The sequence below is a fragment of the Maniola jurtina genome, chromosome 28 (genome assembly GCF_905333055.1).
Source record: "Maniola jurtina chromosome 28, ilManJurt1.1, whole genome shotgun sequence".
NCBI classification, from domain to species: Eukaryota; Metazoa; Arthropoda; class Insecta; order Lepidoptera; family Nymphalidae; genus Maniola; species Maniola jurtina.
In genome coordinates this window covers 466,753-488,443 of record NC_060056.1, presented here as the reverse complement: position 1 = coordinate 488,443, position 21,691 = coordinate 466,753, and the positions used below count along the sequence as shown (strand labels likewise).

Below are 21,691 nucleotides of genomic sequence, written 5' to 3'. Positions count from 1 at the left end.
CAGCTTGTATTGTGGCGAAGTGTCAATCTCTTCACAACTCATCCATTCTGATACTCTCGCTTTCAATCATATGTATGAAAAATACGCGCTGCCCAGCTAATCGATTGTTTCTCGTACGGCATCTTTTACTAATGTGCTGCCCATCCAAAAGCCTGTACTCTATCACGCTTACTCATTACTCAAGGGTATGTAGCACACGAGAGATTAAAGAAGAGTAGGGGAAATAGGCAAATAAAAGCAATATAGTCAGTAAGGCAAGTTTTAAGTCACGTTTATTTGATTTTTTAATTTTAAATTACATAAATTAAACCCAACGATTTTTAAAACGTAGCATCAAGTGTACAGGTTGGGATGTTTGTCGACCACGGCGCGCACTTCCGGCGGAAGGGCGGCCATCTTGCTCGCCACGAAGAACTTGAGCGTGTCGCGTAATGGCGCGGGGAAGTATGGCGCGTCGATCTCAGCCGCAGTCAAAAGCCAGCTTGTATTGTGGCGAAGTGTCAATCTCTTCACACTCATCCATTCTGATACTCTCGCTTTCAATCATATGTATGAAAAATACGCGCTGCCCAGCTAATCGATTGTTTCTCGTACGGCATCTTTTACTAATGTGCTGCCCATCCAAAAGCCTGTACTCTATCACGCTTACTCATTACTCAAGGGTATATAGCACACTGAGAGATTAAAGAAGAGTAGGGGAAATAGGCAAATAAAAGCAATATAGTCAGTAAGGCAAGTTTTAAGTCACGTTTATTTGATTTTTTAATTTTAAATTACATAAATTAAACCCAACGATTTTTAAAACGTAGCATCAAGTGTACAGGTTGGGATGTTTGTCGACCACGGCGCGCACTTCCGGCGGAAGGGCGGCCATCTTGCTCGCCACGAAGAACTTGAGCGTGTCGCGTAATGGCGCGGGGAAGTATGGCGCGTCGATCTCTGCCGCCAGCGCCGAGTAGCAGGCCGGGACGCGCCACCGGATCTTGTAGTCTTTGTTTTCTGACTGTAAATGCAAAATGGCGCGGTTTTTCATTTTTATCGCAGTATTAATTAAACCTATTTAGCTCTCTCGTCTGGCTTTACAAAGATTAGCCAATGTAAAGTTTGTAGTTATTTGTAACAAGTTAGGGAAACTATACAAGTATGGACTCTTAGAGCGCTTTCCAGTCAGTTTTAACAAAAAAAAAAAACACTCCAAAAAGGCAGAGCACGCCCGCCAGCTAACACCAACACAGACGAAGTCCATCAAAACTTTTAACTTTTTGCTCTTCATCTTCTAACAAGCGTAGAGAAAAGAGGTGTAGGAAGGAAGGGAGAGAGGGTTAAGAGCGAAGAGAGACGGGATGATTATTTAATTTTAGGCCGCAGCGCTGTGCGAGCTGAATTTCACTATGGCGTTGCTATTTAAATACGAAGTCCTGTCCTGTAAGATTTCATAGCCAAAGGGTAAAAACGGAACCTTATTAATGCCATTCTCTTGTCATATTTATGTACGGAACCCTAAAAAAATGATCCCCGAGTCGTATTTGACCAGTTTTTTTTATTTTATGCAGCATGTGCCACTGTTAAGACTACCACTGGTTTGGAAAGAAGACTCTACTGAGAAGAGCCGGCAAGAAACTTGGCAGTTAAATTTGCATACCTTGATCAGTGTCAATGCTCGCAGTAGCGTGTTAGCGAGCAACCATTGCTGTCTCGCTTTTTGCACGAGCGTGTGATAGAGACGGCTAGAGGTTTCGGCTGCAGTCACGCTCTCCCCAGAGAGCCCCGAGACACAACACAGAGCCTCTACGTAGGCTTGTGTCAAACTCTCCTGGTCGCGTATTGACTGAAATTAAATATAAGTTATTATTTTAAAATATCCGCCATATTGAATTTGTCTTCTTCTTCTTCTCTCTGGGCTGGTTTCCGCACTTAAACGTTTCCGATTGGATTTGTCATGACGTCATATACTGGGTGTTATCACAACGCTAGCAAAAACGAAGACAGGTGATAATACTGATAAGGCACCATAAAAAAAAACTACATTTTTTTTTTAAATTTCACAATATATTGCAAACTAGAGGATGCCCGCGACTTCGTCCGCGTGGATTTGGGTTTTTAAAGATCCCATGGGAACTATTTGATTTTCCGGGATAAAAAGTTGCCTATGTCAATTGCATGGACGCAAGCTACCTGGGTTCCAAACATGCAAATCGGTTAGGCGGATGGGTATTTAGGAATCCCGTTTTCGCATTTTTATAATATTAGTATGGATATGGAGATAAAACATCTGACTGACGCTATAGGTCAACAAACTGCGTCCTAGGTGGAGAATTGACCCTAGTTTTGCATGCTATACAATGCGGGTTAGAGAAATACGAAATCACTAAAACTACAAGATAAGGCAAATGATTAGTTATTATTGGCTTTGGATTGTGTTTAGGTAGTATAATAATAACCCCAAGTTTTTGCTAACGTTCTGGTAACAGCCTGTATAATATAGATAACGGACACATACAACATTTGCTATAGTGCGTTTCAACGAATAGTACCTATGGCGTTATGTTGGCTCCCCTGTCTGTTGGATGGTCATTGGCACCATATTGGCATGAGAAGACGCAGATTTTGTTTATTTTCATTTCATTAATTCAGGAAAATCAAATGAAAATAAACAAAATCTGCGTCTTATACAAATATGGTGCCAATGACTTTGACAGACAGGAGAGCCAACATAACGCCATAGGTACTATTCGTTGAAACGCACTTATAGGCATAGGATCAAGTTTAGTTAGCGTAATGTTTTACCTGTAAATGTGCGTCTATGACATCTGCTGGGTTGGCGCCTAGTTTTATGAGATTCTCGATTGTGGGGTTGTTCAGGAATTTTCCAACGTCTGTGTCCACTTCTTCTATTCCTAGAAAAACAATATTGATATCGCAGTCGAGGGCGTTGGTAAGTGGTGATGCAATGTAAGATGGAAGTGCGCTAACTTGGAAGGGATAAGTCAGTTTAATTAAACTCATACTCCTTGTCGCTTTTTACACGGCATCGTACCGTAACTTTTTTTTTTTGTTTATTAATTTAAGGTACGCCCACAGCATGTTCACAAAACACTTAAAAATACAATTGGTATAGTCTTATTCAGTGTGACACACAACTTACGGGCACACACAACTCCTGCAGGTAAAACAATGTAATATACATGACCGATCGCGTAATATTAGTACATAATAAATTTGGAAAAATTATATAGCTCCGAAGGATAATAAAACAAAAACAAGACAATATTAACAAATAGTACCTAAAAAATATAGTGTCTGAATTTACTTATTTCTAAATATTTGTTATCAGTTTTTAATTATTAACTATGCAATTAAACGTTAAATAAATTCCTGAAAGGACGGAAACGCATTGGTATTTCCTCTGACCAGTACCTATGACCTATAGTTCCAGATACTATAATCAACAGTTCCAGCTACTATAACCAATAGTTCCAGGTTCCAGGAACTATGACCTATAGTTCCCAGGATAGTTCCAGTAAGTATGGCCTATAGTTCCTGGAACTATAACTATAACCTATAGTTCCACCTTTCACAACTCATTCTTACCGCTTTGGTCGAGGCTGATCTCATTGCCCATGTCCAGCACTGTGTCGATATGCCTTGAGTCCTCAGTGGCGCTGTCTTCATCAGCCTGACCGTCGCCATCTTCATCATCTTCTTCTTCTTCTTCTCCATCAGAGCCAGATACATCTAGAATTTGGAATTTCAATTGTTTACTAACTGTTGCCCGCGACTTCGTTCACGTGGATTTAGGTTTTTAAAATTCCGTAGAAACTCTTTGACTTTCTGAGATAAAAAGTAGCCTATGTGTTAATCCAGGGTCTAATTGAGTTATCAGCCAAATCCGTCCAGTAGTTTTTGCGTGAAAGAGTAACAAGCATACACACACACATACATACAAATTCAAAATATTTTTATTCAATTAGACTTTTACAAGTACTTTTGAATTGTCAAGAGCATGTACTACTGGTTCAGAATGCCTTTCACATAAACACACACAAACTTTCACCTTTATAATGTTAGTGTGATTGTATATTACATATTGTGATAGTCTTTATAGTCTCTGTGATTTCGAAATTGCCTTTCCATTGCTATTTACACATTGTCAACATTGTCAAGAACCCATGCACCCGTTTGTCATGTTAAAAAAGTGTAAATTAAAAATTTATAACACCCCTGACAAGTGAAGGTTACAGTAACTAGAAACGAGCTGATAACTTTCAAACGGCTGAACCGATTTTCTTGGATTATAGCTAAGAACATTCTTAATCAAGTCACCTTTCAAACAAAAAAAATAAAAATAAAATCGGTTCATTAGTTTAGGAGCTACAATGCCACAGACAGATACACACGTCAAACTTATAACACCCCACTTTATGGGTCAGGGGTTAAAAAAACATACAGACAAATTGAGAACCCCCTCTTCTTTTAAGTCGGTTAAATCATACTATTGACATGATATTTGACACATAAAGTTAAAATGGCGCGTGAGCACTCACGCATTACACATTAAAATTGCGTGCAAAATCATATAATGAATGAATATATGAAATTTTATATAAGATAGATAACTTACACTCATCCTCACTGCCTTCCCCATCGCTAAGTTCTGCGGATGGGCCAAGTTTGTTCTTCATTGTCTTTTTGTTCTCCGCACCTCCCAAACTGTTACCTGTAAGCATAAGTCTTATATAAAATATATATCTTATACATAGAATATAACGAGTCCGACTCGCACTTGACCGGTTTTTTATTCATTTGAAAGAGACACCTCAACACTACTCTACTCTGCAGGTGAGCATTGTACCTTAGAACTCATTATTTTTTTCGAAAACGTCGAAACTTCGACGTCACTGACCTTGACGATGCCTTGCAAGGTGAAGTAGGAACCACTCCACTCTGCTAGCGCTCGGATGCAATCAGACCTAGCAAGTGATGATCCTGGCAAGATGGAGCGCGCTTGCCTAGATAGAAAACCACTTACCAGCCAATACAACCCTTGTAAGTCTGTCCGTGCTGTCTGGTAGAGATGTTAAGGCATCGACTACCTCCATGCAAGCTTCCCTCCCTATTTCATTGTGGCTTAGGTCCAAGGACTGAAAGAGACAAAACATTGTAAATCAAAATAAGGCGACGAAAAATCAACCTAAAGACGACCAGTTCAAGATATATTTTGCTTTGAGGTATAGTTTCAGAACTGGAAGAGTTACACATCACATCACACTAATATTATAAAGGCGAAAGTTTGTGTGTGTCTGTGTGTATGTTTTTATATGTTACGGCTCACCTTTAAAATAAGGACTGAAATCGTACTATTGACATGATGTTTGACACATAAAGTTATAATGGCGCGTGAGAACTCATTTTTTTACGCATTATACATTAAAATTGCGTGCAAATTCATACAATGAGTATATGAAATTTTATATCACACTTAATATTATAAAGGCAGAGGCGCGCGTGCGTGCATGCGTGCATGCATGCGTGTGCGTGTGTCTGTGTGTGTATGTGTCTGTTTGTGTTGTAGGTTTTTAAAAATCTTTTAGGGAACTCTTGATTTTTCTGGAATTCGCCTATTTCCGTTTCCAGAACACAAGCACATATTTGTACCAAACAGATGATGACAGTGACTTCTTCAGTGTGGATTTAGGTTTTTTAAAATCCTGTAGGGAACTCGGGACTTTAGGATCTTACCTCCAATAATGTAGAATCCTTTAAACCCTTGGCCAGAGTTTTCGCGCCTGTGCTCTTCAAAAGGCAGTCGCCGAAATTGATGGACTTCAGGTTTTTTAATCTGTAAGAAAATAAGATAAAGTTGAAAACTAAAACCCTGTCTGTGTTGGTGTTAGCTGGCGGGCGTGCTCTGCCTTTTTGGAGTGTTTTTTTTTTGTTTAAACTGACTGGAAAGCGCTCTAAGGGGGTGCCGTGCGTGTGTCGGCGAGCGGACGGGGTCCATACTTGTATTGTTTAACTAACTTGTTACAAATAACTACAAACTTGACATTGTCTTATCTTTGTAAAGTCAGACGAGAGAAAAAAAAAACCTCGATCGACCTTTAAGTATAATATGAGATGACTAGCTGACGCCCGCGACTTCGTCCGCGTGGATTTAGGTTTTTCGAAATCCCGTGGGAACTCTTTGATTTTCCGGGATAAAAAGTAGCCTATGTGCTAATCCAGGATATTATCTATCTCCATTCCGAATTCCAGCCAAATCCGTCCAGTGGTTTTTGCGTGAAGGAGTAACAAACATACATACACACACATACAAACTTTCGCCTTTATAATATTAGTAAGATATTATGACGTCAACCAGACGTCAAATTGTATCTAGCCATTGCCGAAGCCTCAGCAGCAAAAATGCTAACTTTATTGATTTTATCCTAGGTTCTGTTCCCGGTTGCGATAAATTTCAATTTAGCCTGAACTGGGAATTGAATCTGGGACTCACTGACCTGGGTAGCGCAGTGGCGATGGCGGCGGCGCCTGTAGGACCCATGGTGTTGTCGTTAAGGTTGAGACATGCCAGTCCCGGGTTCTGTTTGAACGCCTCGGATAAGGCGGTGATGCCCGCGTGGTAGATACCGTTCTGTGGCATCGATACTTCTTCCAGGGTACCCATTGTCTGTCAGAAAACAAGCAAAATCTATACAAGTTCTAACACTATTCAGAGCGAAGCGAGCGCAATTTTACTTTCGGCAAATTCACAGAAAGCTAAAAAAGAAATAAAGAACAAGTAAAAAGTATTATCAATATTTTTATAAAATACCTATAACTCGTGCGCATTAACATGGCACCTGGCTCGAAAACAACCTTCCTCCCACTTCCCCGCGCGATGTCCCGCTCTCGCCGTGCCGCCGCGCGAGACCAGTAGCGGCATGGCGAGAGCGGGGCATCGCACGGGGAAGTGGGAGGGGGGGCTGTTTTCGAGCCAGGTGCCATGTTAACGCGCACGGGTTATAGTTAAAGTACTAAGTGACTTTTATAAAGTGGTAGTACTAAAGAAGTTTTCACTTAAAACAAAATCGGCCAAGTGCGAGTCAGACTCGCGCATCGAGGGTTCCGTACTCGGGACAGACGGACAGACAGACAACAAAGTGAAGTAAAATACCTAGTCAAAGTACAAAGCGACTTTTATAAAGTGGTAGTACTTGTACTATAGAAGTTTTCACGTAAAATGAAATCGGCCAAGTGCGTGTCAGATTCACACACAAAGGGTTCCATACCATGATAGAGAAATAACACTTTTATATGCAACATTGCAAGTTAATGACGGACAGCGCCATCTACATGTGATTGAAGTAAACTAATTGTGTTTTTTCATGATTATATTTAAAACAAAATTCAGAACGCATTTTAATTTTAACCACAAAATCACAGTTTCCGGATTTTTCCTTTACTTGTGTTAAAGACCTACCTACCTGCCAAATTTCAAGATTCTAGGTCAACGAAAAGTACCCAATAGGGTTTCTTGACAGACACGACAGATAGACAGACAACAAAGTGATCCTATAAAGGTTCCTTTTTCCTTTTGAGGTATGAAACCCTAACAAACATCAAAAGCAAGATATTCATTACCTGAAAGACTCCGGCCAGTGCTTTAGCGCCTTCATTCTCGAGGCGGTTCCTGCCCGCCACGAAAACACGCAACTGCCTCGGATTGGTGGACAACGCCTTAGCTAGCAGCCTGCCCCCGGTTATGCCTAGACCATTGTTGTTCAGGTACAGCTCCTACAAATTACAATTAAGGGTCCGCTTTAACTAGAAACCGTAATAAGCTCGCAACTCCTACGCTCAGGCTCAGGAAAGTGGGAAAGTCATTTGTGGGAATGAGCGTAATCACACTAATATTATAAAGGCGAAAGTTTGTGTGTTTTAGTCAAAAACGGTAAAATCTAAAATTTTTCAAAATTTTTAGAGATGCGTGCCCAGGATCGAACCCCGACTTTCCGGTTAGGACGTTTTAACCACTAGGCTATCACGGCATGCTAGAAACATACTCACTTGTAACTGTGAACAAACATCACTCTGCAGTAACTTCGCCAATCCCTCGACGCCGATTGGTCCAAACGCATTGTCGCTGAGGTCTAGAACTTTGAGACGTGCGCCCGCCTCTATCATGCCATCACCTAGGGCGGTCTGAAATTTTTTTTTTTTTAATTCACTATAGGTAAGCGCTTGACCACAATCACACCTGATGGAAAGTGATGATGTGGTCATTTTCTTGAATAAGTTACAAAAACAGATTCTTAGAGCAAGATACTGCCAGACCCTACTTGTTTTCTAAGAAACAAAATGCGTAGGATATGGTATAAGTATTAGTGTGTGTTCTCATATATGCTATTAGTCCATTTCTTATACTTTCAGAAAAACACTCAATTGCACACACACACATACAAACACACACACACATATTAATTTAACATAGTATTCATTGATTTTTAAGATTGTTATATATTTTTATTTTCTTGTCTTTAGTACCTAATTTTATCAATCTGCAACTAAGCAGTAACTAATGCAGTTGTTACCGTTCTTTACTTTTAAAGCAATGTAAAGAGTAAATTAAAGATTTTTTCATTTTTTTCAATTTTTCATTTATTAATCCCGGAGACCAATTTGAGGGTTCTGTACTCGAGTATTTTCTGACATTTTGCATGATAAATCAAAAACTATTATACATAGAAATAAATAAAAATCTGTTTTAGAATGTACAGGTAAATCCCTTTCATATGATACCCCACTTGGTATAGTTATCTTATTTTGAATTTTTTTTTATTTTTTTATTTTTTAAATTATGTAACCACAAATTCGCGGTTTTCAGATTTATTCCTTTACTTGTGCTATAAGACCTACCTACCTGCCAAATTTCATGATTTTAGGTCAACGGGAAGTACCCTATAGGTTTCTTGACAGACAGACTGACAACAAAGTGACCCTATAAGGGTTCTGTTTTTCCTTTTGAGGTAGGGAATCCTTAAAATAGCCAATAACAACTTAGAAGTTAGGTCAGGAGCCTTACCAGAGCTGGTGGTATCTCAGTCTTCATCCTGCCAGTGAACATGTCGGAGAACCTGGCAGTCTTCAATTCCGGATGTTGTGCTAAAGCCTTCGCAATTGCCTGTGCGGCTGACACACCCAGTGTGTTGCCAGTAAGGGTTAAATACTGTAGGTCTGGACATTTGTTGATAGCATCTATTATTGGTTGTGCTGTAAAAATTTTATAATGGTTTTGTCAAAATTTCTAAATCAATATGCAGTAGACCCCTGGTAATCCGAACTTTTTGCAGGGCAGTGTCGAACTATCGAATTTGTCGGATTATAGAATACTACTTAAAACCCCCTATAGTCCAGTTTTTTTACAAAACAGTACCTTGTAATCCAATAAATTACAGATCTAATGATAAGATTCTATATGTTTTACATACTCTGAAGTACAAATCATACTTCATTATGTATGTCAAAAGTAAATTCAATATTAATAAGTACAAGTGTTATTCTATATAAACAAGTGTAAATTAAAAATTTATAACACCCCCGACGATCCAAAGTATCTGAGTTTTCCAAAACATCATTTTCAAATAAATAATTATGTATTTAGGCAACATCCATCTTGACAGCTTGACATTTGTCTATTGACATAATATTATGAACCTAACGGTTATCTAACCTTCAAGAAAACTAGAAAAGAGCTGATAACTCTTAAACGGCTGAACCAATTTTTTTAGATTATAGCTAAGAACACTCTCGATCAAGCCACCTTTCAAACAAAAAAAACTAAATTAAAATCGGTTCATTCGTTTAGGCGCTACGATGCCACAGACAGATACACAGATACACACGTCAAACTTATAACACCCCTCTTTTTGGGTCGGGGGTTAATAAACATGTCGGATTACAGGAGTGCTGTCATGACCAGGGCTCCACTGTACTATCACTATTCAATACTATTATCAGAAAAGCAAAATTGTATTTGTTTTGACAAAGGATCAATGTGATTTTTCACACACACACATGGTTACTATGGGCAAGTTTGAGCTCCTTTGAGAAGTTAGCGCATGGATTAGTGGGGCCAAAAAGATTGCAGATCTATGCTTACTGAGAGCCATAATAGCTATGGTTAAGACATTCACCTCCTTTTTGGGAAGTTAGGGGTTCAATCATTGGCATGCACCTCTGCTTTTTGGAGTTATGCGCGTTTTAAGCAATTAAGTATCACTTGCTTTAACAGTAAAGGAAAACATCGAGAGAAAACCTGCCAGCCTGAAAGTTCTCCATAGTGAGTTGTGAAGTATGCCAATTCGCACTTGGCTAGAGTAGTAGACCATGGCCAAGCCCTTCGCATTCTGAGGCCCGTGCTCAGTAGTGAGCCGGCAATGGGTTCATGATGATGATGCTTACCAAAAACCCATAAACTTTATATCCATGTTTTAAACGCAAAAAGTTGCAAAGATGCCTAGCTTAGGTTATGTTTCTATTTAATCACAATGCTATGAATACCTTACGTATATCATTTATATGAAAGTTAAAAGTAATATTTTAACTTCAGAAGGGGTGTGAAAGTATTATTTTATGTGGAAAACTAGATTACATACCATCTTTTTCAGTGTCGAGTTTCAATGACCGCCCTGAAAAATCTACACCAGTCACGCTTCTGTTTGGTTCATTTAAAGCTGTGCTTAATGAATTTAAGTCGATAGACATGTTTGTCGGCTGCTTTTTGCTATTTACGATTGTTTTTCAATGTTTCATTAGTTTTCACAACACGCAACGGCTTTTTTGATTTTTGTTTGCCTGTTGCTTGATGTTATTAGTCTGTGGTTGTTTGCTTCCCTGTCAAATGTCACACTCCAAAGCTGTCAAACTGCACAGATACTTATAGAAAATATAGTAGTAGCCATGCCAAAACTGTCAACGACTCCACTATCGCCTACCTACATAAGTACTCAATGATCGCCACCACATACAAAGATCGCCACAATTGGGATTCGGATGGGATTCGCCAAATCACGTCAAAATAGTGTGTCCAGTCAAGGGTCAAGGTCCAGTCAGTTTCCCGAATGCCAAATGGCCAAACTATAGTAAAATTCATTTGAAATTCGAATGATTTGCCTAATTCCTGCTAATTCCTGATTCCGATAGTGGAGCTGTAAAAAAAGTGACGTATTATGCCAATGGTTTATCAGTGTCAAGTTGTCAACTGTCAATGTCATTTTCATTCGGGTTGATTCGGGTGATCGGTATTTTGTAGGCAGATTCTCAGGGTATATAGTGTGTTATCTATGTATATGTTATTGGTCTGTGGGGCGTGGGCAGATTTTTTTACATTTCTTGCTTGGATCACCTTTAATTTACGTTTTAACTTTATGTTAACTTAAAATAATATATTACTGCGTTCCTAGAGTCCCCAAAACTAGTTCCTACGTGACTTCTGGTAACTTCATAGCTCAAAGCCGAACACCATGGCAGGTTCGTATTTTTAAATTTCAAGTTTCGAACACGAGAAGAATCTTGTTTTTCATACACTAACATTTTCCTGTACAGCTCTTATCATAGTTTAAATTACGGAAATTCTCAAGATATCGCTTTTCTAAATAAATAACAGGAAAAGTAATATTAGTGTTGATACTTGATTACAGTCCATGTATCTGTTTAATAAACATTGTACGCATAACCTTTGATCTTATTTATGTGTATGATTAATATTCTAAAATGTTAAGTAATTGACTCTAATAAGAACTTTCAAGGTTATTTAGGCGGTTGTTGTTAAATTATATTGGGTTCTTTTCAATAGCCACTTCCTTTAACTTACTTTAATGTAAATCCGATGTAATAAACGATTTTATGATCAATATACTATTATTCACGTATAAACTATAGGTACTTAATAAAATCTAATTTAGGTTCTTTTGCTGTTGAGGCCTTAATATCTCTACAAAATAAACTAGGAATTAAAAATTATCTGGCAGGAATTGAACCTGGGCTCTCAAATATAAGACACCAGTGCTTACTAATGAACTAGAGAGGTACTTAGTCAAAAGATTGAATTTATGGCCAGATTCATTTTTAACCAACTTCTGACAGATCAATCTGAAATTGGAATGTCTATGAGATACATAAGTATTACAAAATTCTAGAATTCTGGACTATAAAATGCTATTCTGGAGGTTTGTGGTGAGCCTTATAATTTTAAAAAAAAGTTTAATTATTTTGACATCTATCAATCCTTTCATAAGTCCTTTCAATAGTAAATTTGTCTACATTTGGTCTACATGAAAATTACATAGTCCACTCCATATTCATGGACTTATCATACTAATTCCTAAGAAATTGACAATCACCAATAATTATATTAATAAAAAGCTAAGTAGACAATGTCTGTGAAAATCACGTTGATCCATTGCAACATGATTAAAGGATCAACCAACAAACAAACACTTTCACATTTATAATTAAACCCAGAACCAAATATCCATTAAAAAAAATTGCAATAATAACCAAATTATAATGTTGAAAATGGTTTTGAATATAGACTAAACAACTGGATTTGACCGTACTGGAGATAAGAAAAAGAAAGAAATATATAAATTAAAGACATATTTTATAGCAACACAAGAAAAAACATCTACGACTTACCAGGCTGCATGGTCTACAACCTTTGCCTTTCCTGAAGAGGATAAATTCTACTCTCTCTCTCTGAAAATGATTTTTAAAACTATTAAACAAATAAACAAAATGAGAGTGTATGGCTTATTTTTTTCAGCCACCGGCAACCCGTACGAGAAACTGTTGAAAACTATGAACATCAATGGAAAAAGGTTTAAATATTATGACATCAGCGTTTTGGGCGAGAAATATGGTAAGGTTTAGAATTTTGTTTAGGAAAATAGAATAGAATACATTTTTATTCAAGTAGACTTTTACAAGTGCTTTTGAATCATCAAAATAACACTGCACTGCATTACAAAGTAAAAAAAAAATCAGTACCCACTGAAATTTTTCCTGTTTATGTATTCATATGCACCACTTATTACTTACATAAGTACTTTTTTCTATCATGTCCTGTTTTTCAGATACAATAGTATTATATTATTATTCTATATTAATAGTAGATTTTTGATAGTTAACAATTTTAAATAAAATTATTAAGGAGTAAAGAACAGTGTTCACGTAGCTACCAAGGGGTGGGAGTGGATGTACCCACTCCTGGCACAAGTTTTACTCTTAATTGGAGGGGAAAGGGGAGTATTAGTCAGGATTAGCATGGCTAATATTCTTTATTAAAAAAAAAAGTGATGTTAGACTTTGTTTTCAGACCGGCTGCCCTTCAGCATCAGGGTTCTCTTAGAGTCCTGCGTTCGGAACTGCGATAACTTTCAAGTGCTAGAGAAGGATGTCAAGAATGTGCTCGACTGGGAATCCAACCAGAATGTCCAGGGTGGTGTGGAGATCGCGTTTAAACCTGCTAGAGTTATATTACAAGTAAGTTCAACCAGGGACGGTTATTGTCCTAAATTGAGAGCCTCAGGTTAAAAACTGTAGAGCACACTTTGACTTTGCTTAGACTTAAGTTTTTTTTTTCATTCAGTCCACAAAACTGACTACAATGATTTTAGTAACAATTGTAAATTAAAAATTTATAACACCCCCAACAAGTGAAGGTTACAGTTATAACTAGAAAAGAGCTGATAACTTTCAAACGGCTGAACTGAGTTTCTTGGATTATAGCTAAGAACACTCTCGATCAAGCCACCTTTCAAACAAAAAAAACTAAATTAAAATCGGTTCATTAGTTTAGGAGCTACGATGCCACAGACAGATACACAGATACACACGTCAAACTTAAAACAACCGTATTTTTGCGTCGGGGGTTAAAAACGAGACAGACTTACGCCAGCGAACGCTGTCTCGTCACGCCATTCATAGTACCGACCTCCAACAGTCTCCGACTGCCATGTTCGAGGGAAAAAGATAGGGACACATTAAAAAAAACGCTGTTTCATTTAAACAGTGACTTAAATCTAAGCAAAGTCAAAGTTTCGCAGAATTGCTACTTGAATTCTGATTGCGACCATACATACCACAAATAATAATAGTTTACTTAAAGAAAGTTGAAATAACTAGGAATGGAACCTGGAATTCTATACTCAAAATTCCATGTTATTCCAGGATCTGACAGGAGTTCCAGCGGTTGTGGACTTTGCAGCGATGCGTGACGCTGTGAAGGGCTTAGGGGGTAACCCGGACAAGATCAACCCAATATGTCCAGCGGATCTGGTCATAGACCACTCCGTGCAAGTGGATTTCGCTAGAATGTGAGTGGCCTTCTTCATGCACTATCCATGGAGAGAAGTTAGTATAGAGCTCTCTCTGTTATGTAATCCCATACAAATGACAAAGACAGAAAACTCAGTTGGCGTCAACTATTTTGAGACACCAACCAATTTTAAATGAAACTATGTTTTAGGATTGAATCACTTAACATCAGGTGACCCACATGCTTATTTGTTTGCTATTTTTTATTAAAAAAAAATTAGATTTCAAAACATTTTTAATGAAAACATGTTTGTGATTGGATAAACATAGTACAAAGTTAAAATACGCTGAACGGCAGAGTTTTATAGAATTTATAGTGGTTCCTGGGTAGTAGCCGGGTTTTAACTTAACTTAAACTTAGCTGTTTAACTTTATCTTGTTTTGCTTTCAGGCCAGATGCATTGAACAAGAATCAAGAATTAGAATTTGAGAGGAACAAAGAAAGATTTCAGTTTTTGAAGGTACTTTCAATATGAATCAATAGCTTTATTATCAGTCTTTTTAATTAATTCTTAGTTATTAGCTGATGCCCGCGACTTCGTCCGCGTGGATTTAAATTTTTTAAATCCTGTTTGAACTCATTGATTTTCCGGGATAAAAAGTAGTCTATGCCACTCTCCAGGTCTATAACTATAGCTATGCAAAAAATTACGTCAATTTTTTGCTCCATTGCGACTTGATTAAAGGACAAATCAACAAACACATTTATAATACTAGCTGACGCCCGCGACTTCGTCCGCGTGGATTTAGGTTTTATGAAATCCCGTGGGAACTCTTCGGTTTTCCGGGATAAAAAGAAGCCTATGTGCTTATCCAGGATATTATCTATCTTCATTCGGAATTTCAGCCAAATCCGTCCAGTGGTTTTTGCGTGAAAGAGTAACAAACATTCACACACACACACACAAACTTTTGCCTTTATAATATTAGTGTTATTAAGTAGTGATATTATTAAACAGTTACACTTTTTTTACAGTGGGGTGCCCAGGCTTTTGACAATATGCTGATTGTTCCTCCAGGCTCTGGTATTGTCCATCAGGTAACTTACAAGATAAAGTTAAACAGCACTAAAACCCGACTACTCCCCGCGCACTGCCGATAGATAGCGATAGATATACGCCCAAAATTAATAATACATCTATCCGCAATCTGTCGATAAGTAAGATAAGTATGCCGGACCATAGTAACAAAGGGTTCATAATAACGCCTCATTCATCAAAATAGGTTCAGTAGTTTAGGCGCTACGATGGAACACACATAAATACAAACCTACATACATACATAGACTGCTAAAATCATAACCCTTCCTTTTGGCTTTGCTGTAGTCGGGTAAAAAGAAACTTAGCACTTTTCATAATTATCTTAATAAGTATTTTTCTTTGTTATGACCGGCATATTGGAAGGTTAAATATGACACCATGTTGTCTGAATGGTCCCCTGAGGCCTCATTCGCACGAGAGCTTTTTTAAAGTTCGTTAAAAAAGCGTTCAAATATAACAAATGCATTCCTAAGTATCTGTTCATACGTCAACGCTTTCTTAACGCGCACTTTGTATTGTCAGCGCAACGCCGGGTTTTAACGCAACGCTTTTTTAACACTCGTGCGAATTAGGGCTATATATGACACATGTTGTCTGAATGGTCCCCTAAAGAAGCCCCTGTCTTGACTATGAATTCTAGCGTGTCTATTAAACATGAAGACGAAATCAACAAGACTTTATTCATCAAAATCTTGTCCTGTCTATCCAAAGTATAATGCTGGAAATGTTGGTTTCCAGGTTAACCTGGAATACTTGGCCCGTGTGGTGTTCACTGGTGATGTACTGCATCCTGACTCCGTGGTGGGGACAGACAGCCATACCACCATGATCAATGGCCTGGGAGTTGTTGGATGGGGAGTGGGAGGTAGGTTTCTAGAAGCTTCTAGAATATTCCAAGGCTCTCCAGATGAAGCGGTGCCTCTGGTGCTGCAAATGTTTATGGGCTGCGGTAATCACTTAACATCAGGTGTTTTGCTTGCTATTTTTGATTTAAAAAAAATGTTCCAGGCATTGAATGTACTAGGATATTATTACTTATAAGATGGTAATATATATACAGTAATATAATATTACTATTAAATAAGATTCTGTATATTATATATTTGATAGTACTATCCAACACACCTAGTCTCTCCTTTCACCAAAGGTTGCTTGGTAGAGATTGATCTGAGCAATAAGGCCGCCTTTGCAAACAACTGTTGTTAGTTTTTAGTTTCTTTGTTTTGTCTTGTTTATTTCATACTAGAGGATGCCCGCGACTTCGGTCGCGTGGATTTCGGTTTTTAAAGATCCCGTGGGAACTGTTTGATTTTCCGAGATAAAAACATGCCTATGTCCATCCCCGGGATATAAGCTGACCCTGTACCAAATTTCGTCAGAATCGGTTAAACTGTTGGGCCGCGAAAAGGTAGCAGACAGACAGACAGACACACTTTCGCATTTATAATATAAGTATGGATTTGTGTGCAATAAAGCTTTCTATCTATCTATTTATCTATCTACTGGATGGATCGTGCTGAAATTTTCAAAATTCGATCCATAAGGGGGTAAAATAGGGGTTTGAAAGCGGGCGAAGACGCGGGCATAAGGTAGTCGTTCAATATGTTTAGATTTTTTTTTGTTTTTATCAGGTATTGAAGCAGAGGCAGTGATGTTAGGTCAAGCCATAAGTATGCTGTTACCCAAAGTGGTGGGGTACAAGCTTGTGGGAGAGCTGGACCCCCTGACGACCTCCACTGACTTAGTGCTTACTATCACCAAGGTAAGATCATAAACCTCCCAAAATTGACCCAACCAAAATCGACCAATCCGCACTTTTTTAGAGTCCGTACTTCAAACGGCAAAACCGAACCCTTATAGGATCACTTTGTTGTCTGTCTGCCTGACTGTCATCTGTCCGTCTGTTGTCTGTCAAGAAAACCTATAGGGTACTTCCTGTTGACCTTGAATCATGAAATTTGGCGGGTAGGTAGGTTTTATAGCACAGGCAAAGGAAAAAAATCCGAAAACCGTGAATCACATCACAAAAAGAATTAAAATGTGTTCATGAACAAGTAGTCAGTATTTTCAATTTTCAAAGTAAAATAACTATACCAAGTGGGGTATCATATGAAAGGGCTTTACCCGTACATTCTAAAACAGATTTTTATGCATAACAGTTTTTGATTTATCAAGCAAAATGTCGGAAAAAATACTCGAGTACGGAACCCTCAGTGCGCGAGTCTGACTCGCACTTGGCCGGTTTTTTTTTAATTACGACTTGTTTGTCCAGCACCTCCGTTCTCTGGGCGTGGTTGGTAAATTCGTGGAGTTCTTCGGGCCAGGCGTGGAAGCTTTGAGCATCGCAGACAGAGCCACGGTCGCCAACATGTGTCCCGAGTTCGGTGCAACGGTGGCTCACTTTCCCGTCGACGAGAGATCTCTGCAGTACTTGAGCCAGACTAGTAAGTATTCATAACCTATCCACGGAGAGAAGTTAGTATAGGGCCCTCTCTGTTACGTAATCCCATACAAGTGACAAAGACAAAGGACTCAGTGGGCGTTAACCATTTAGAGTGGCCAACCAATCGAAAGAACCTATAATTCCCGTCCTACTTTATTAGAGAACTCTTTCTATCAACAAGATAAAGTTGAAAAGTATAACCCAACTGCAACTGTCTTAATAAACGCTGAAATATTATAGTAAAATTGTTTATCTGTCGCTTGGTATATTTTAATATTTTAGTACATTTATATTTATGAACTCAGAATTTTCTCCTCTTTCATTTGACATCCCACTCGATACAATAGCAAAAAAAAAATTTGGAGACCCCCATTTTTTTCATGTAATATCCGTTAGGTCAATTTTTTTCGTATAAAATGCAGCCTATATCACCCGGACCTTTACGACAAATCGATTGACACCTCATTCATCAAAATCGGCCCAGTAGCTTAGGCGCTACGGTGGAACACACAGAATCTGGATACAAACATACATACATACATAGACTGCTAAAATCATAACCCTTCCTTTTGGCCTTGCCGCAGTCGAGTAAAAACATTCCCTTCTGCTTTCTGTGGCCTTAGTACATTTGTTACGGAAGAATACTAAAAAGTATATAAACTAATAACATATTTATGGGTTTTGCCGCAGTCGGGTAAAAAATCGGTAATACTTTTAAAAATTAAACTGAGAAAGTTTGATTAATATTTTTAACTCCCGATCCAAAAAGAAGGGTGTTATAAGTTTTGACGTGTGTATCTGTGTATCTGTCTGTGGCATCGTAGCTCCTAAACTATTGAACCGATTTTAATTTAGTTTTTTTTTTTGTTTGAAAGGTGGCTTGATCAAGATAGTGTTCTTAGCTATAATCCAAGAAAATCGGTTCAGCCGTTTGAAAGTTATCAGCTCTTTTCTAGTTACTGTAACCTTCACTGGTTGTTATAACACTATCACACTAATATTATAAAGGAGAAAGTTTGTATGTGTGTGTGTGTGTGTGTGTGTGTATGTATGTTTGTTACTCCTTCACGCAAAAACTACTGGACCGATTGGGCTGAAATTTAGAATGGAGATAGATTATAGCCTGGATTAGCACATAGGCTACTTTTTATCCCAGAAAATCAAATAGTCCCCACGATAATTTTGAAAACCTACATCCACGCGAACGAAGTCGCGGGTATCAGCTAGTAAATTATAAATTTACACTTGTTGAATATGTTTTCAGATCGATCGGCGGACAAAATCAAAATCATCGAAGAGTATCTCAGGGCTACAAAGCAATTTAGGGACTATAGCAACCCAGCTCAAGACCCTATATTCTCTGAGGTAAACTAACTTTTATACAGGTTTAGACGGCCTTCCTGAAGCAGCGGTGTGCGGCCCAGGTTCGATTCCCGGCATTTGGAATTTTATCTATACTAATACTAGCGTTGAGTAGGACTTACAAGAGGCAGTACATTTGTCCCGTACATGACGTCAAAATGTAAGAGCGGCTCAACGTTTCAAAATGTACTACTTCACATTTTATGTCGCGTTCGTGCGTACGAGTTTGAGTGTACTATAGTGAGAGAGAATGCATCGCGCGCCGTCGTGTCTCGCCGCCGCGTAGCGCGTGTTGTCTCGCTTCGTCGCGCGTCGCGTTACCTCTTTGCCTCTTGGTCGCGTTTGCTTCTTTTGAAAGGTACAATATGCGCCAGTACGCGATAACATAATCACTCGTAACCTCAAATGAATCGCTATGCTTCAAGACGGCTCGCCTCTTTTGAAGTGGTACATTGTACTGGCACAGTACAAAAAAGAGGCTACTCTTACAAACTCTTTTTCAAGTCATGTCCTACTTACTCAACATTATTCCTGACGCAATGGTGTGTGGCCCAGGTTCGATTCCCGGCATTTGGACTTTTATAATTTCTAAATTTCCTCTGCCCTTGTCTGGTAGTAGGCTTCGGCCGTGGCTAGTTGCCACCAAGCGACTTAGCGTTCCGATACAATTCCGTGTATTTGTGGAAATGGGTATAATCTTTTATAAAAAAATTCCTCAATCAATTTTGGACTTGCCTTTGCACAAGTTCGAAAAATCTATGTAAAATATGCTTCTGAGAAAAGCATATTATACAATCGAAGATTATGTAAATGATAAAAGAGCGTGGATTTGACCTGCAGCTCGCTCCAGCAATGCGCGGGACTTCAATTGCTTTCATACATGGCATAATATTGTATATCAAATCTTTGAAAAGAGCAACCGCCGAGTTTCTTGCTGGTTCTTCTCGGTTGGAAAGGCATTCCAAACCAGTGGTAGATGCATTTGACGATTCATAAATACTTTTTTTTTTTTTTTTAGAAAGAATATTAGCCATGTTAATCATGACTAATATTCCCCTTTCCCCTCCAACTAAGCGCAAAGCTGTATTAGGAGTAGGTGCGACAATAGTGCAACGGGTGGGGTTTGAACCGCCGACCTTTTTAGAATTCAGTCGGCTCCTCAGCCTGTTGAGCTATTGAGGCTTGGAACTTGGAAAAGTTTTATGAATAAAAATATTCCTATTCCATTTTATTCCAGGTGGTCGAACTTGACTTGTCCACTGTGGTGACGTCAGTGAGTGGACCAAAGCGACCACAAGACCGAGTCTCTGTCTCTGTCATGAAGAAAGACTTCCAGGACTGCCTTACTAACAAGGTATGTATATTGTATAATAATAATAATAATATCAATAAAATCGTCATAACTGCAAACGGGTTGATCCCAGTCAGCCTCGCTCACCATCTGAGGCGACTGGGGTTCCGTGGCAGTTCGCTCGCAGCCAGGATGCAAAAAGCGGTCTTGCTAGACTCGGCTAGGATAGTCCGCCGCTTTCTCAACCTGTCGCCCTGACCCCCGGCCGTTTGGTCTCCCCTGCCGGAGCGTAATCCTCCGCCCGGTACAAATATGTATTTATGTAAATGTGTATGTAGGTTTATTTATTTTTATGTATGTAAGTATATTATATTCCCTTTGGCTCTTATATATATCTATTTTGTAACCGGGCGTGAGAGTAAGTTATATATAATAATAATAGCCTTTATTCAGACATTATTTCAGTTACATCATGTGTTTTTTTTTTCCTAATTTAACATAAATTTAAATGACACTGTTCCTAACTTATTCATTGTTCATTCATTATGCATCAACTCCCTGTCTGTATGTCACTATTTGACAAAGGCCTCCTCCAACTGATGCCATTTCTCTCTATCAGCAGCTACTCTTGTCCATGTGCCATGTGTTTTAGGGTCCCGTACCTCAAAAGGAAAAACGGAACCCTTATAAGATCATTTTGTTGTCTGTCTGTCGTATCTATCACGAAAACCTATAGGTTACTTCCCCTTGACCTAGAATCATGAAATTTGGCAGGTAGGTAGGTCTTACAGCACAAGTAAAAGAAAAAATCCGAAAACCGTGAACTTGTGGTTACATCACAAAAAAAAATTAAAATGTGTTTCAATTTTCAAAGTAAGAGAACTATACCAAATGGGTTATCATATGAAAGTGCTTTAACTGTACATTCTAAAACAGATTTTCATTTATTTTTATGAATAATAGTTTTTGATTTATCATGCAAAATGTCGGAAAAAATAACCGAGTATGGAACCCTCGGTGTGCGAATCTGACTCGCACTTGGCCGGTTTTTTTTAATTTATAGACGTGCTAAAACAGACCTGCTGGCAAGTGATGGTGCAGCCTGAGATGGAGCGCGCTTGCCTAGAAAATGCCTATTCATTCTTGACTTGAAGGTACCTAGGACGGTAAGGTATAATTTTGACTACATACAGGTGA

At 38.5% G+C, this 21,691-nt stretch overlaps 2 protein-coding genes and 1 long non-coding RNA gene across 3 annotated transcripts in view; 1 reads left to right on the top strand and 2 right to left on the bottom strand.

Moving 5' to 3' along the window:
- Window positions 1-736: 736 nt before the first annotated feature.
- On the bottom strand, window positions 737-10,874 carry LOC123879494 (ran GTPase-activating protein 1). The gene is made up of 12 exons (XM_045927225.1): window positions 10,638-10,874; window positions 9,065-9,252; window positions 8,050-8,184; window positions 7,624-7,776; window positions 6,501-6,670; window positions 5,740-5,839; window positions 5,030-5,141; window positions 4,622-4,717; window positions 3,592-3,735; window positions 2,788-2,897; window positions 1,643-1,828; window positions 737-1,003 (listed from the first exon to the last, which is right to left on the bottom strand). The coding sequence occupies exons 1-12, from the start codon at window positions 10,744-10,746 to the stop codon at window positions 812-814; spliced, it is 1,695 nt and encodes a 564-aa protein (XP_045783181.1). The 5' UTR covers window positions 10,747-10,874; the 3' UTR covers window positions 737-811.
- A 484-nt stretch (window positions 10,875-11,358) lies between these two features.
- LOC123879478 (cytoplasmic aconitate hydratase-like) overlaps window positions 11,359-21,691 on the top strand; it is a 32,690-nt gene continuing 22,357 nt past the window's right edge. Inside the window, exons 1-11 of the mRNA XM_045927197.1 lie at window positions 11,359-11,511; window positions 12,806-12,901; window positions 13,358-13,524; window positions 14,212-14,357; window positions 14,750-14,819; window positions 15,335-15,397; window positions 16,137-16,263; window positions 17,030-17,160; window positions 17,671-17,842; window positions 19,106-19,206; window positions 20,441-20,557. Of these exons, the coding sequence (XP_045783153.1) occupies window positions 11,505-11,511; window positions 12,806-12,901; window positions 13,358-13,524; window positions 14,212-14,357; window positions 14,750-14,819; window positions 15,335-15,397; window positions 16,137-16,263; window positions 17,030-17,160; window positions 17,671-17,842; window positions 19,106-19,206; window positions 20,441-20,557 (1,197 nt within the window). The 5' untranslated portion in view covers window positions 11,359-11,504. The remainder of the gene's footprint in view (window positions 11,512-12,805; window positions 12,902-13,357; window positions 13,525-14,211; window positions 14,358-14,749; window positions 14,820-15,334; window positions 15,398-16,136; window positions 16,264-17,029; window positions 17,161-17,670; window positions 17,843-19,105; window positions 19,207-20,440; window positions 20,558-21,691) is intronic.
- On the bottom strand, window positions 13,034-19,456 carry LOC123879541. Its single transcript, XR_006799028.1, has 3 exons — window positions 19,300-19,456; window positions 15,073-15,075; window positions 13,034-13,044 (listed from the first exon to the last, which is right to left on the bottom strand). It is a non-coding gene; the product is annotated as an uncharacterized LOC123879541 (long non-coding RNA).